This window comes from Jaculus jaculus, chromosome 5, assembly GCF_020740685.1.
Source record: "Jaculus jaculus isolate mJacJac1 chromosome 5, mJacJac1.mat.Y.cur, whole genome shotgun sequence".
Lineage (NCBI taxonomy): Eukaryota > Metazoa > Chordata > Mammalia > Rodentia > Dipodidae > Jaculus > Jaculus jaculus.
Genome location: NC_059106.1, coordinates 86051877 through 86067268, shown reverse-complemented (window position 1 = coordinate 86067268; position 15392 = coordinate 86051877). Strand labels below are relative to the sequence as shown.

General features: G+C 53.3%; 1 protein-coding gene across 1 annotated transcript in view; it reads left to right on the top strand.

The window, feature by feature from the left end:
- The window catches only part of Trabd2b (TraB domain containing 2B), a 205388-nt gene extending 192310 nt beyond the window's left edge, over window positions 1–13078 (top strand). Inside the window, exons 5-7 of the mRNA XM_004663248.2 lie at window positions 1572–1662; window positions 4055–4324; window positions 12618–13078. Coding sequence (XP_004663305.1) covers window positions 1572–1662; window positions 4055–4324; window positions 12618–12822 — 566 coding nt within the window. The 3' untranslated portion in view covers window positions 12823–13078. The remainder of the gene's footprint in view (window positions 1–1571; window positions 1663–4054; window positions 4325–12617) is intronic.
- Window positions 13079–15392: the final 2314 nt, after the last annotated feature.

Sequence of the window (15392 nt, the reverse complement as noted above, 5' to 3'; positions counted from 1 at the left end):
CACCAGTCAGTATTGATTAAGTCCATGACATGAATAGATGGGGAGAAGGATGGAGGGAGGCAGGCAAAGAGAAATGAAAGGAGGGAGGAGGAAGAAAAGAGGTGACCATCTTTTCATGAGGGCCTTCAGTGAAACAAAACTATCTCCATGGACAGTTTTTCAAGCACCCCAATCTCTCTCACACATACAGAGGAAACTGAGGCACTGCAGAAACCAGCTATGCCAGAAGGCTCAGACTGTGTGTCAGATGTTGAACCGGAGTCCTCAGCATTCCCCGTGTAGTGATCTTTCCTGGGCTCCCCGGGTGGAACTTGGGGACTGTGACAGGCTAGCCAGAAGGACTGATATGTCCCAGGTTGGCAGGCCAGAGGGCTGAGGGCAGACCCTCTGCTCCAGCCCTGAGCAGTCCCTGGCTCCCTCTCTGTTGAGAGCCTGAATGTTTCTCTGCCAGCTTGTCTACTCGGTTCTCTACCTCCCTGGGGCTGGTAGCACCTGTCATCACTTGTCACTGGCAATCAGACTCATGGGGTAGGAATTTCCCTCGAAGTTCTGGGATGGATGGCGAACAAGGGGGCAGAATGCTGCCCAGGGGCATGGGGCCCTAGGACAGTCTTACTGTGGGGACAGCTTTGGGGCACTGGGTGAGCACTAGCCAACCCTGCTTACCCTTCTCACACTGCTGAGATAGAGGCAGAGGCCTGAAGGCAGGGGGACATCCCAGGACCTGAACTCAGCAACCCCTGAGTCCACAGTGGCTTGGCTGTCCCAGGATTCTCCCTAACTAGAGGCCAAAAAGAGAGAAAAGGCTCCCCTGGGTCCTCAGGCCTCCTGCACCATGCTGAAGGGAAGCCACTCCCTTCTCTTCTGAGTCCTGTCCTGAGTTATTCATCCCCTATTCAGTGTCTCACACAGAACTGGCCACAAAACAGACACTTTGTAAATGTCTCTTGAGAGAATGAGCAGTGGTAGAGGTTGGGAGATGGACACCAGCTCTTTCCCCCATATACTTCTGGAGGCCACCTCTAAAGGACCCTTCTGTGTTTATACCTCATATAGGTCACTGTCATTATCTTCTGGGCCCTTCCTTTCAGTAGGGTTTTGTAGCTGACCCAGGGCCTGGGCCACCATGTGTACTCCAGGTGTCTGATGCACAGACAGGAGCTGAGGTCACGTTAGTGGCATTCGGCACAGTAATGCAACAGGCAGCACTTGAGGTATTATTGCAGTCCAGCTGCTGTTGTCTGGAGTCCTCACAATCTGGAGAGTGGGGTGGTTATCATCACTCCCACTTTACAGATGAGGAAACTGAGGCATGAAGAGATACATCTTGTGAGCAGCAGCGCTAGGGTATAGACCTAAGCAGGGTGGCACCATGGTCATATTGTCCCCATTGGGCTATGTCACCTGGGTTTAATGAGCCCTGCTGCTGTAAACTGGGCATTCCATTGTCCCAGCAACCACCTGGGAGGCCACTGGGGTACCTCACTAGTTTGCCAGGGGATGTCCAAGGCTGTCCCCTCTGGATGATGTCTGGAAATGTGGCTGAGCCCATTTGGTATCTTATATTACAGGTCACTTTCTGGGGAACAACACAGTCATCGATGTCCTACGGCAGGCAGGGCTAGAGGTGGACCACACCCCAGCTGGACAGGACATCCACAGGTAAGCATCAGCCATTTGGAGATACCTTAGAATTGGCTGGCCATGCTGCCTGACCACAGGCTATGTGGCCACTGATCCTACTGGCCTACTCAAGCCTAAGGGTAGAGTTGTGAAGCAGCCTCTGATGAGATGGGGCCGCTTGGGAACAGGCTGAAGCAGGTGTCATGACTAGAGGGGCTGGAGAAGGGTAAGCAGGAAGAGAGCTGGGGCAGTCTTGATGGGAGGTCCTGCTATAAATGGCAGTGAACACAATAGCACTTGCAAAATTCTGGACATTCAGATACAAGTGGATTGGGTGGGAGGTAGAAGTAACCTTCTGGGGTGCTGTCTGGAGATTCAAAGGATGTCCAGGCCCTGAAAGAAGATGGTGCCATGGGAAGACCAGCAACAATCTGCCTTCTAGCTCCACTCCATGGCAGCTGCTGTCCCCCCCACTCCTGGTCATCCCCTTCCTGCCTATGGCCTCTGTTGCCTCCTCTGACTATGCCCTCACAGCCAGCTGTCCTGCCAGGGCATACCTATTCAGCTCATAGAGCCTCTGTCCCGTCCTCTCTCCCTGTGATGGTTCCTATCCTACCCCGTCCCGCCTATCCCCAGTGTGCACACCGCCCCAGAGCAGGGATCAGCTCAGCCTGCCTGTGGGTCCACAGCACTAGCTCCTGGCAAGTGCCAGGCTCTAGATCCCCAGAAGCCCCGAAGGTCAACGTCAGGATCCTCACACTCAGGTTTAACGGACCCATGCTCCAGCCTTTATGCAGGAAACTTCCTCACTAGCCTGCAAAGATGACCCGTTGTGACTTCAGCCCCTGACCCTGAGGATAAGACCCAGATATGAATGTGGCCTCACTGATCACAGCCAAGGATGAGGCTGTTCACAGTGCATGGGTCAGTCTCTAAGTGCTTCTAACTCATTTCTCCTCACAACAGCCTGCAAGGCGTGAGCTATGAGATCTTGCCTTATAAACAGGGCTTCTGAGCCTGCAGGTAAAGTCACTTTTAGGACTTGCGTGACAGTCTGGCTCTAGGAATTCCTTGAGCTCCTAACCACTCATTGTATCTACTCTAGGGGTCGGAGTCAAGAGTATGGATAAAGACTCAGAAATTACTGAGACCTTGGCCTTCAGAGATGAAGCTTGCTGGGGTCCCCAAAGCATGAGCTGCTGTAGACATAGCTCCAAGCCCATACTCCCCTGGTTCCCATGGCATTTCTATAAACCCCAGTGTTGGGACTCCATCCCTGCCTCCCACCACTTCCCATCTCCTGAAGTGACCTGAAAACAGCTCTTCCTGCCCCTGCCATTCAAACTCAGCACGAGGCAGTTTGGGTGGTGGCCAGGTGCAGGTGTGTTGGAGGGTGGGGTCACAAGGTGACCTAGGGTGCAGGCCTTCCTCAAGTTCCTTCCTCTCCCATCACCTCACTCCTCCCCCACGCCCTCAAGGATCTTCTCCTTGAAGCTCATTGTGTGTGGCCAGGCTCCTAGTTTCCTCTCAGAACCCAGGCTTTAGAGGAAGGGGTCTATGCTGTACCCCCACAGGCTCTGGGAGGGCTCTCAGCCTAGTCTCTTGCACAGGGGAAGGAAGGAGTTGGCAGGGCAGAGGAGGGGCGGAATGCTGAGGAGGCTCCAACAATAAAAGCCTTCCTGACCACAGGTGCTTCCTGGAGCTATCTTTTTGTCTGACTGTTTTGAATTATCTCCTCAACAGCTGCGGCATCTCCACAGCCTAGACCCTGGGGGTCTGGGGTTGCCATGGGGGCCAGGAGAGGATGGGCTGAGCTGAGCTGATGGCCTTTTTCCCTTCAAAGAAAGAGAAGCCCCTCACCCACCATGCAGTAGAAGAGCAGAGTGAGAGGACAGGCTGCTTGAGGTCCTGGTGCCACCTCCCTGGCAATCTGTCTGCTCCGACACAATTCCTAAAAGCATTCCCAACCCTCCTCGAGGGCCAGATGTCCCCAAAGGAATTCCATTGAGGCCACAGAGAAGGGAAAAAAAAAATCAAAGGGAGAGTACTCCCAGTCTGAGGCATTATGTACGTCCCCCAATATGGAACTTGAATTCCACATGTAAGTAAGCCTACAAGACACTTTAGTGTCTGGCCAGCCAGGCTCTTCTGGCCAGCATCAGAGAGAGGCTTCAGTGCCAGGCAGTGTGCGGAGCCATTGCCTCATTCACTCTCTTGAGAGCCCGACAAAGCAGGTAGCAGCATTTCCTCCATTAGTCCCGTAACCTGTGAGTTGTGGAATGGGGATACGGGCCGCATCCATGGGCCTTCGGCTTGGGTGCTAGTGACTTCGCGCTGTCCTGCCTCCACTGAGAAGGTGCAGGGCCGTTCACCTGGTCCTCTGCCTCGGAGACATTCCCCATCACGTGCTGACGTGCTGTTCCCCTTCCAGTCCTGCTGCTGGAAGCCCAGAGCCTCTTCCTGAGGAGACCTCGGCCAGTCTGGCCCCAGCAACTCCCGCTGCTGCAGTGTCTGCAGCACCCTCAGTGACACCCACCACCCCTCCTGAGGAGGAGGACCCAGTCCTGTCCCCGCACCTCCTGCTCCCCGACAGCCTCAGCCAACTGGAGGAGTTTGGACGTCAGAAGAAGTGGCACAAGAGACAGAACAAACGCCAGAGGCCACGACAGTTCAAAGACCTCTGGGTCCGCATTGAGGACAGGTGAGCAGGGGAGAGGCACCCTTCCGCTAGGTACAGCCCACCCCAGGGCCGACCGGGCACATTGCCACCTCAAGCCCTGCTCTAAGTGAGTGGGGTGGAGGTGTCAGAGTGGCAATTTCTGGGCTGACTTGTCCCCATTCACAAAAGACCCCCATGCCCATCACCTGTCAGGGTTCATAGAACCTGTTCACCTCTGACTTTGTCATTTTTTGTTATTGTTGTTGTTTTTCAATACACAGATAAGTAGAATTTCCTGAATCTCTTAGTAGTGAAGAGCTGGGCCTGGTGACATAGGCCCGTGAGGCTAAAGCAGGAAGAAAGCAAGTTCAAGAGAATTCATAGGCCAGCCTGGGCATTTAGTGCAACTCTGTCTCAAAGATTAAAAGGGGAGATCTGGGAAGATGGCTCAGCAGCTTAAGGGGCTTGCTTACCACGCCTGCTGGTCAGGGTTCAATTCCCTAGCCACTCACACAAATTGCAGACCAATAAAAGTGGCTGAATCATCTATGTCCATTTGCAGTGGCAAGAGACTCTGATGTGCCCATACGCCTGCACGCAATGTGCACTTGCGAAGGAGGAGCTGGCTAGAGGCACAGCTCAGTGATGGAGCATTCACATAGCATGCACAAGGCTCTGGGTTCAATGCTCAGCCCCACAATAAATTAAAGTGAAGAAACGGGAGCTTCTTGGGTGTGTCATGGACACAAGTCTGCCATGCCAGGTCAGAACCTTTTTGTCACATTTGATTTATTGTCCTGTAGACTGAGTATGAAATTAGGAGCAAACAGAACAGGCTAGCTCTGCCAAAAGTCATGAACTCCCTGTGCCTACAAAAGCTGTGCGGGGACATGGTGGCTGGGAGGCTCCACAAGGGCCCCTGCTGAGAGACGTGATATGCGTACCTTATGCCAGCTCCATCGCAGGAGTGCTGCGGTCACCTTTGCTATAAATGGGAAGGAGCAGAAAGTACCCTAATGTGCTGGGATTCCTCCTCCTCTCCTCCGTCCTGCACCATCCACCTCAGCCAGTTACCAAACTTCTTGCTCTCTCTGTCTGCCGTCTACGGGGCAGTCTTCCTAGATCCTACTCTCTGTGGCAAGAATCTCTGTCTGCAGTGAATAGTGTCACCAGGTTACTGGGAATATCTCAAAGAGGCTGTCAGTGAGGGGGCAGAGTGCTACCCACTTGAGTAACACAGCCCTGAACTTGATGTCTGGACAGTGGAGCCTTAGAATCCAAAGTCCCTGTCTGGACTCTAAAGATATTCCTCAGAATATTCCTAAGCAGCCTAGATAGAATCGCCTTGGGCACTTAAAATAAGCAGTTTCCACACAGACTTCACAGATGAGAATCTGCAGGGCAGGGGCCTGGTTAATCTTGCTTATGTGCCCCGTGGAGGTTCTGAGCAGCTCTGGGCCAACTCTGCTTTGGTGGATTGATGGAAGGCCCAAGCTGGAGGGCCCGTCCAGGGCAAGCAGGGAACCAGGGCCCCCTTGCACTTTCCACATCTTGATTCTTCTATAGCCAGGTGGCTGAGCTAGTGACAAAAGGTTGATGTACTCCAGGCCCAGTCACAAAGGGCATGACATACACTATCTTAAAAAGACTTTCAGCAAGTAAGATTCAAGGCCACTAAGGTTTTAGGCGCTGATGTCACAGCGCCTCCCGTGGGTTCCTGGAGAGCATACTTCTACAGAGCCCTCCTCAGCCCTGCCCGCTGACAGCAGAGCCATCACTGCAGCTATATTGGCTCTGACACATTTGGGTCAGTTACCCAGCACAGACTGCCCCTGGTGACCAGGAGCAAGAGCATAGGGTTTCAGAAAGCTGCTTCCTTCAGCAGCCATGTGGCAAGGCTCGAGCAGTTCATTAGAAGCTCCAAATAGGCTGGTGGCTCAGCGCCCTGATCAACTCCCCAAAGTGACCAGGAGAACCAGCCGGGCGGGGGGGGGGGATTCCAACCCGTGGGTGGCAGGAGGCTGAGGTGTCAGCTCCAGCCTTGGGTACCCATCCCCTGTGTCTGAAAAGTAAATGTGAGCCAATGACCCCAACCAACTTCCTTTTCACAACACGGGCACGTGAAACACAGAGGCTGGCTTCAAGAGAAAAAAAACAACTTTTCTTTGGCAAGAGATGGCTTTTCTCCACCCCGTCAGGTAAACTGGCGGGCTGACATTCTACCTCTGCTCAGACTAGAGAGAAAGTTTCCACAGATGGGCAGCCTGCTTATTAATCTTTTCTTGCTGCTGCATGGGGAAGACAAGGACTCACTGCACCCTCCTGGAGTCCTCAGGATCCCAGCTTTCTCAGAGGAAGCAGAGGACAACCTGGAGCCCATCTGTAGCCCTTCTAACAAGCCGTCTTTCTTCATCACTTGCTGTCATGTTCTTCCCCCAGCTGTCTGGAACTGACCCTCCTCTCCAGTCTCCTCACTCGGCGTTCGCCTCCTGGCCTCTAGGAGGGTCTCAGTGGGTCTCCTGGCTCTCATGCCTGACCGTACACATCTCCCTGCTTAACTGGAGATCCTGCAGTGCCCCCTCCAGCAGCAGAAAAACTCACCTACAGCAGGGGCATCCCTTTCTCTCATGCTTTCCTCCTTTGGGTCCTCACCAGGCCGTGTGCTGCCCACCACAGGCCATGCCCTGCCCCCATGCCATTACATTTGCTTCTCTGTGCTTGGAGTGGGTTGTACGTGGCCCTTGTTAAGTTCCTACTGTGTCAGGTGCTTGCATCCTCCACATCTCGGTCTTGTCAAGACAACAGACAGCAAGGAAACAGAGTCTGCAGATCAGGGAACTTGCAGAGCAATGGGGTGTTGGAACCCACATCTGGGTCTGACCCTATGGGTCCCATCCATCAGCCACAGTCTTAAGGGTGCCCTTTCCACCCTCACCTGGCTGACCTCTCCCTTCCTACCACAGCCACCTCTGGGAGCCCCTCTCCTGGCATCACTCCCCAAACTGAAGTTCCTCACCTGTATTTCTAGGCAGGGGACCCTGGCAACCAGATCTGGGAGTTGGACAGCTCTGGGGTACCTGAGGCCTCATTGGGGTCGGGGGAGGATTGTTGACTACAGACATGAGCATGAGGAAGAAGAAACCAAGGAGCATTGATGCCTTCCTAGGACGGCCGCCACCTGGGGCAGGCTGGCCTCCCCTCGCCCCTCATTACCCAAGATGTAAACACAGTGGAGGAAGTTTAGAGAAGCAGCCGCCCGTGGCAGGATGATTTATGGAGACCCATGGAAAGAGCTGAGCATGTGTCCACAGAGCATGGAGGCAGAGCTTCCTCAGGAACCCCCTGCCTCTGAGAACCTGATAGAGGGGCAGTAGGGAGGAGTGTGAACACAGCAAGTCAGGACAGAGGCCAGTCTCGCATGATGTGGGCCCTGTAGCAATCCTCTGTGACTCCTGCTCTGCTAGGGTCCTGACTGGTCTCTGGAAGTCACGCCAACTCTTGTTCTCCATGTCCATAAGTCTCCAAGCATACAGGTGTGGCATACAGGTGTGTATGCAGGGAGGGGTGGAGGGTTGCATAAATAAGGGCAAAGTGGCTGGCTCATTCAGATTGGGAGCACAGCGGTGCTGTACAATACAGGACAGAGTATACCTTCTGAGTGCTGGGCAAAGCCAAATCAAGGCCCAGACCTGAGCATCAGTATGTGATAGGTATGACCCCTTGCTTGGCAAGTGCCACCAGGCAGTGTAGGGCACACATGTGCTAAGGCCTTAGTTTCACCTGAAGTTTGATCAGACAAAGCCATCAAAGAGAGGAGGAAACACAATGTACCTCCCACTTGGAGGGCTCTGCATGTCTCCTGCCAGCTTCCCTTCTATCCTAGGTCTCCAGCTCTTGTTCCTCACAACCAGGAATGGTTTGAGGAAGATCTAGGGTAATCAGAGTGTCTGTGTGAGGTCAGAACTCCAACCTGCTGAGAGGTGGGGAAGACCCCCATTGAGGATGGGGAAGTGGGGTCATCCGATGAACAAAAGCACAAAACAAATTCAGGCAGAGTGGGGCTCCAATCCCAGCCCTCCCCATCCTCTCTTAGGAGCTGGGACACTGAGATGATGCCTGCAAAGTCAGCGTCACCCCAGTAGGGGCACTGAAGCAGCTGCCACTAACATTAATGCCTCCGATGTCCAGTCTCGGGTCTGGGATGTGCCACCCTCCCCCAGCAGGCTGCTGCTTAAAGCCTTTCACCAGAAATGAACCCCACCCCTAGTCTAGCAAGGACGTGTTGGACACATCGCTGTCACTCATTGCAACCCTGTGATTGGTGCTGGTGGGATGTTACCTCCCTAGAAGGCATCGCTGAAAGAGTCCCGAGGTCTCGGCTGCCGGGCGACCCTGGAAACTCCCATCTCCACTCTGGGCCAGTTGTCCATCCCAGGGGAACATACCTTTCCAGCTCTTGTCTCCTGTGAGCCTTTAGAAAATGCTAGGTAGCTTGTCTACAGTCTGCAATGTTGAAGAGAAAGTGAAGGCATTCCCAGGGCAGGAAACCATGGGGCAGACTGTGAAGGCTAGCGGGACCCAGGTATCCAGAGGCCGAGCTGTAGGCAAACCAGACAAGTTGCCTAATTGCTTACATCTGACTTGCTTGACCCAAAAAGGCCAAAACCAAGTTGAAAACAGCCACAGGCTCTCCTCCAGCTGATCACATCTAACCAGGCAGTGGCCTCTGTTGCCCAGGCCCTGAATGCTGCAAAGCATACTGCCCCTACGTCTTCATGAAGGTCTCTTAAGAGGAATCTGGAGGCCTGTCCTCCTCCCCAGTCCCCCATCAATTCCCCGGGACTCTTTCCAAGCAATAAAAACCCCACTCAGGCTCAAGGGGGAGTTTTCATCTTTGGTTTACAAAGCATGAAAACCAGTGCGTACCTGCCCTTTGAATTTCCAGAAAACCAAGCCAGTGATACCCTGTGCCTAGCTCTGGATGGCTCTTGGGGAACTCGAACATCAAAAACTGCCCCTGACCCAGGGAGCCTCCAGAGGGGAGCGGGAGGAGGTGGGACTGACAGCTGACATGGCGCCTGGCTGTGGCTGCTTGTCTGCTTCCCTGGGCTTCTGCTATGGCCTCACTTCTGGCTTTTACTGTCAGAAAAAAGGTCAAATCTCCCGGTTTGTTCAAGCCCCTCTATTGTAAAGATAGGGAAACTGAGGCCTGAAGGACCTCAAGCCAGGGGGACAGCCCAGGCCTGCCCAGAGCTTCTGCTTTCCAGCCAGCCAAAGGCGCTCTTCCCAATTCAGGGGCCTGTCAGCTTGGAGCAGACGAGGCCCCTTGGTGCCAGCCATCTGTGGAGCCTGGGAATGCTCAGTGTGTTTGGTTTGGCCTCAAGGCCGCTATGCCATGAGACAGTTTTCCCCAGCATGAGTTGAGAGGGGGTGGGGACCTGGACTGGGGACCAACTTTGTGAGCAGAATGGGCCAGGGAGGTGGGAGGGAGGGGCACTCGGAGGGGCTGTCCCCTTCCCCAATCCCACCTCATTTCCCTGGGACTCCTTCCAAGCAATAAAAGCTGCACTCAGGCTCCAAGGGGGAGTTTTCATTTTTAGTTTGCAAAGTGTGAAAGAAAATTCCTCTGGGCGCCTTGTGAGACAGTTTTCACAATCCCTTACTTGGGTTTGCCCTCTGACGACAGGGCAGCCTGGGCCCCCGCTTCTGTCACCTCAGAGAGCATCCAGCCTGCTGCCCTGAAGCCATTCCTTGGAGCTTGTCAACTACCAAGGCTGGGACCCAGAGCAGCAGCTAATCAAGGATTTTTATGAACTTCTTATGGGGTGTGTGTGGGTGTGTGTGTGTGTGTGTGCGCGCGCACGCATGTGTGTGCACACTATTTCAGTTTTGCTTTTCATTAGACAAGAAAGGAAGGGTAGGAGCTGAGGTAATGAGGTAACGATGAGGGGCTGAGGTTGGCCAGGCTCAGACATTAATCCTCTCTCGGGGCTGAGGCCAGTTAGACTTCAGTCTGACCCAGAAGCCTCCACTGGGACTGTGGAAGGTCTCAGCAGGAAGCAGTGTGCTTCCCTCATGCTTACTTTGGGCTCAGGCTGGGGAGATGGCTGGTCTGTCCATTTAGTTTCTTGCAAGAAGCCCTCATCTCCTGCAAGCTCAGATGCTAAAAAGGGCCAATCTCCTCACACTTCATGGGAGCCAGGCAACGTTCTAAGAGTTCTCAGACAGAAATCGATTCTGCCCGCGTATTAAATACACCCACCTGACAATGGCATCAGTGGTAAATGCTAGGTGGCACCAAGGGGTGCTGAACACATCAAAGGCCTCCAAGGAAGAGGTGGTGGGCAGGCCTGTGGAAGTGAGTGAGCAATGGCAGCCCGTGCGGGAGTGTGCTGAGAGGAGTGAGTGGTGGGCCAGTCAGCTCAATGCGGTGAGATCCCCGCATGGTCTGAAGGAGGCCTGGGCAGGAGGCAAAGCACACGGGATGTTGTGAACTAGAAGGGGCATCAGAAGCCTGGCTCACTCCTGGTCTACGTGGACACTGTTAGGAACATCACAATTGATTCCTCTAGGTGAAGCAAAGGTCTCCCCTCTCCTCATAGCTCCTCTGAGACTTCCCACACACAGGATCTAGGGTACACCTCACCTGCTTTCGCTCTCCAGGCTGGGAAGAACCTGTGTAAAATGTGGTGGGTTCCTGGGGTCAGAGCGTCAGCAGAGTGCGGTGGAGAGGGAGAGCGGCCACCAGTGCGGACCTCTCCTTTTCCCGAATTCCAGCAGGACTGGTTTTTTTTCTTTTTTCTTTTAATTTTTTATTATTGACAACTTCCATAATTATAGGGAATAAACCATGATAGTTCCCTCCCCTCTCCCACTTTCCCCTTCACAACTCCACTGTCCATCATATCCCCTCCCCTTCTCAATCAGTTTCTTATTATGATGGTCTTGTGTAGGCAGTGCCAGGCACTGTGAGGTCATGGATAGCCAGGCCATTTTTGTGTCTGGAGCACCTAATTATAAGAGTCCTGCCCTTCCTTTGGCTCTTACATCCTTTCCACTACCTCTTCTACAATGGACCTGAGCCTTGGAAGGTGTGATAGAGATGTTTCAGTGCTGAGCACTCCTCTGTCACCTCTCAGCACTATGGTGCCTTTTGAATTATCCCAGAGGTCACCACCATCTAAAGAGAAGCTTCTGTAACTAAAAATGAGAGTAGCACTTATATATGGGTAAGGACAATAAGAGAAATCCAGCAGGACATTTGAATGTCCACTCCTAAGCTGGGAGATCAGGGGTGTGCCCAGTGACCCTCTAGGCTCCCCTGCCCACCAGCCCATTGAAACTGAGCCTGTGCTGTGTAAGCTTCCACCCAGATGGCAGCAGAGGCTGGGCTGCGGTGGTGATTCTAGGACTCATTTGGGAGCTTGGAACCTCATGGCCCAGGCCAGCCCAGGGCATCATCAGATGAGCCAGGGAGTGGGCAGCCTGTGAGATGGGGCAAACAACAAGGTGCTGGCAGTGCCATGACTATCATCATCCCGTCTGTCCCCCAGTCTCCACCTTGCTATCTGTCTGTCTCTTTGCTCATCCATCTCTCATCTGACTCCTTCCTCGATCAGAGCCCTCTTGCCCCCACCCCAACTTCCCAAGGACCCTATAAGCATGGCTCAGTTCCTTCCCACCATATCTCTGATTTCTCTGTGTCATCCTCCATCCTTTTCTTGAGCTAAAGACCTCACCTATTACCTCTGACACTAGGTTCTGTTTTCTCACACTTCCCGTGCTGAGTTAAGGCAGAGCCCAGGGCACCGCCTCATGAGTATACCGCCCACTTGGCCCCATAATCTGCTCACCAAGTAGCTTCTCTGAGTGCGTTTTGGTTTTTTGCCTGCTGAAAGGGAGTTATGAGATCCATTTGGAAGGGTGTTGTGAGGACAGAAGTCCTGTTTCCATCGTGCCAGCCTTGGGCATGCTCCACACACACTGCTTTTGATGATGGCGGTGAACGTGGAGGTCTCCATGCTGTGTTCTGCAAAGGAGCAGTAAGGGGAAGAGCACTTGTGGACAGACGGAGGCTGAGTGTCCCTGGAGCCTCCAAGCTGTCTCCTCTCCACCCCACAGGCGTTTGTGCCTAGGACCCTCCTTCATAATGGGCCATAGATGGGTCTGGCAGGCTTAGAGCTCAACTGGGCTGGCTGTGGGCCCTCAGCTACTGCTCCTCTCAGTCCTGTTTCTTCTCCTTCTCCTGGGAAACAGTTCTGATAACAGACTGAGAGGCCTCTGCCTGGGATGAGGTTGTTAACAATTGCTCTGCCCTGTGCTTCCTCCCTTCCAGCACCACCATCTCACCACCTCCACTGCCCATCCAGCCTACCCCCAGCTCTGGGACTGCCAAGCCCCCATTCCAGCTCTCGGATCAACTCCAACAGCAGGATCTCCGGGAGGCTGCCAGCAGCTCAGCGCCTGCCCTGGGCCTCCTCCCTGCCATCGCTACCACCATTGCCACTCCCTTCCTCCTACACACTCTTGGGCCCTCCTGACCTCTGCCATCCCTGCAGAGAAAGCAGAGAACCCACACAAGAGGGTTCGTGGCCACGTCCATTGCCCCCCACCACCTTGGGGGTGCCGACTCCTCGAGGCGGTCTACACAGGACTTTAGAACGCTAGAGCTTTACTGTACCTGAGTTACGTCTTCTCTTTTGTAGAAGGTCTTAATTTCCCATAGTGCTATGGGGCTCTTTTGTAAAATATGTGTCCATATTAAAAGAGAAAAGTGTATTTATTCTACTGATAAAACCATCTTGACGTGGCCTATGTTATAATCCCCGCATTAGCCCCTACGCCAGCCCAGACTCCCAGGTGTCCATGGCCTCGTGCACTGTGTAGATGGAGCCTTTGCGTTGTCTTGCTCCTGAGTCACCCAAGCCTCCTGCACAAGCTTGCCTCCTCCTGCAGGGCAGGCAGGCGCGTAGGCTTAACATCAGAGATGCTGGTTTGAGAGTCAGGGCCATGGACACTGACCATCCGCCCCTTCCCTGGATGTGCCTAGGCCCAGGAAGACACTTTAGAGAATGCTGCTATTTTGAAACCCTGAGCATCTGCAGATTGGCCCTCCAGAGCTCTGGGTGAGTGTTTTGACCAAAGTGGGGAGACTGGTGCCAAAGGAGGCAGGCCCAGTCCTGGGGAAAGATGGCTATGCCGCATGTAAAGAGAACTGCCTCAGGTCACAAAGCAAGCGGGAGGGTGGGTGCGAGACTCCAGGCCTCTGTTCCAATGGCACTGGCCCAGCTTGGGTTCAAGAGGGTGTTGTGAAGTGAGCTGGGCAGAAGGACAGAAGTAAGCACACAGGCAGTTTTATGAACAGGGACTCTAGGGTCGTCTGTCATCATAGTAACAGTAGTTAAGAGAGCAGGCGGTTCAAAGTCTTTGATGTAGCAGACACTTTGCACAATCACTTCTCAAATCCTCACACAGTGCTGTGAGAGGTGATGATGCCTGTTTCAAGGATAAGGAAACTGAGCCCCCGGGAAAGAGACAGAGACTTGACTAAGGACACCAGCTCAGGGTCACTGTGATACTACAGTGACCTTGCCCCAGAGCCTGTGTTCTGCCGGGGGAACATGAGGGGAGGCATAGCTTACCAAAACTGAGGCCCACTCAGCAAAGTATTCAGTTGACCAGTCCCTCCTGTGTCCCAGGGCCTGTTGCAGGAAGACCAGCCTTGTGGGAAGGCAGGCAGCAGAGGACACAAACCGATATAAGCACTCAGCTGGGCTGGCGGCTCACTGACCAATCAGCACAACAGTGAGAATAATACTAAGACCCGGAGTGAGGAGAGCTCTCCAAGGCGGGGCAGCTGGCAGGCCCGCTGACCTGAGCCCAGTGCGCCCAGCCTCACTGCCCACGGGCTTTCCTGGCAGGCTTGATGATGCCCGGTTGGCTGCAGCACCATCATGCCCAGCTTGGCAGCCATCTCCCTTCTGAGACCACAGGATTTGGGGCAGCTCATTGGATGGTCATGGGTCCTGTGGGTATCCTGGCAGGCAGCAGAATTCTTTCCAGATCAGCCCCAGGATGGGTTTGTGCCTGAGACCTGGCAAAAGCCTAGAGCTCTGCTTCATGGGGTCCTGCCAGCCCCACAGGCACCAGCTCTAAACTGAACTTGACCTCCAAAGAGCTGGAGTCAGTTTATCCTTTGCAAAAAAAAAAAAAAAAAAAAGTGACTTCCTATTGCTGAGCGGGAAGGGGCTTAGCTGACTTTTAAAGCAGGCTCAGAAGTTGGACATCAAACGGATCGTGCAAAGCACTATTGGGATGAGATAAGTGTAAAGGAATTGGAAACACACAGGCCAGATTCCCCTCTGTTCGGGGCAGAGTATGGCATGAGATATATGGAGACCAAGCTTGAGGTTAATTAAAGATGAAGCATTTGGGGAAACAGTCCAGGCACCTGACTGTGTGCCCAGACCTGTGCCAGGCATGGGGCCAAAAAGGTGAATTAATACAGCATGTAATTACCGTGCATGCACACTGCCAGGCTTGCTGCACATGAGTTGATTGGAACCACCCTTCTGGGCCCAGAGGAGCTATCAAGACAGGACAAGCAGGTCTGTCCTAGGCTATGTTGTCCTGGCCCCAACTTGAGGCCAATTCAATCTTCATTTTCCCAGATCCCTTCTCAACCTAACCTTCAAATGTTTAAAGAAAAAACAAGTGTTCCAGGCTTAGTATTATAAAGCTGTAATTGCAACACTTGAAAAGCTGGGGCAAAAGAATCACAAATTTGAGGCTAGCCTGGGCTACATAGGTAGTTCCAAACCAGCTTGAACTACATATAAAGACCCTGTCTCAAAAAAACCAAAAGAAACAAGGGGAGCTGGAGGGATTGCTTAGTGGTTAAGCACTTGCCTGTGAAGCCTAAGAACCCTGGTTCAAGGCTCTATTCCCCAGAGTACCCATGTAAACCAGATGCACAAGGTGGCACATCCATCTGCAGTTTGTTTGCAGTGGCTGGAGGCCCTGGTGTGCCCATTCTCTCTCTCTCTCTCTCCCTCCCTCCCTCTCCCTCTTTCTTTCTCTGTCTGTGTGTCACTCTCAAATTAAAAAGAAA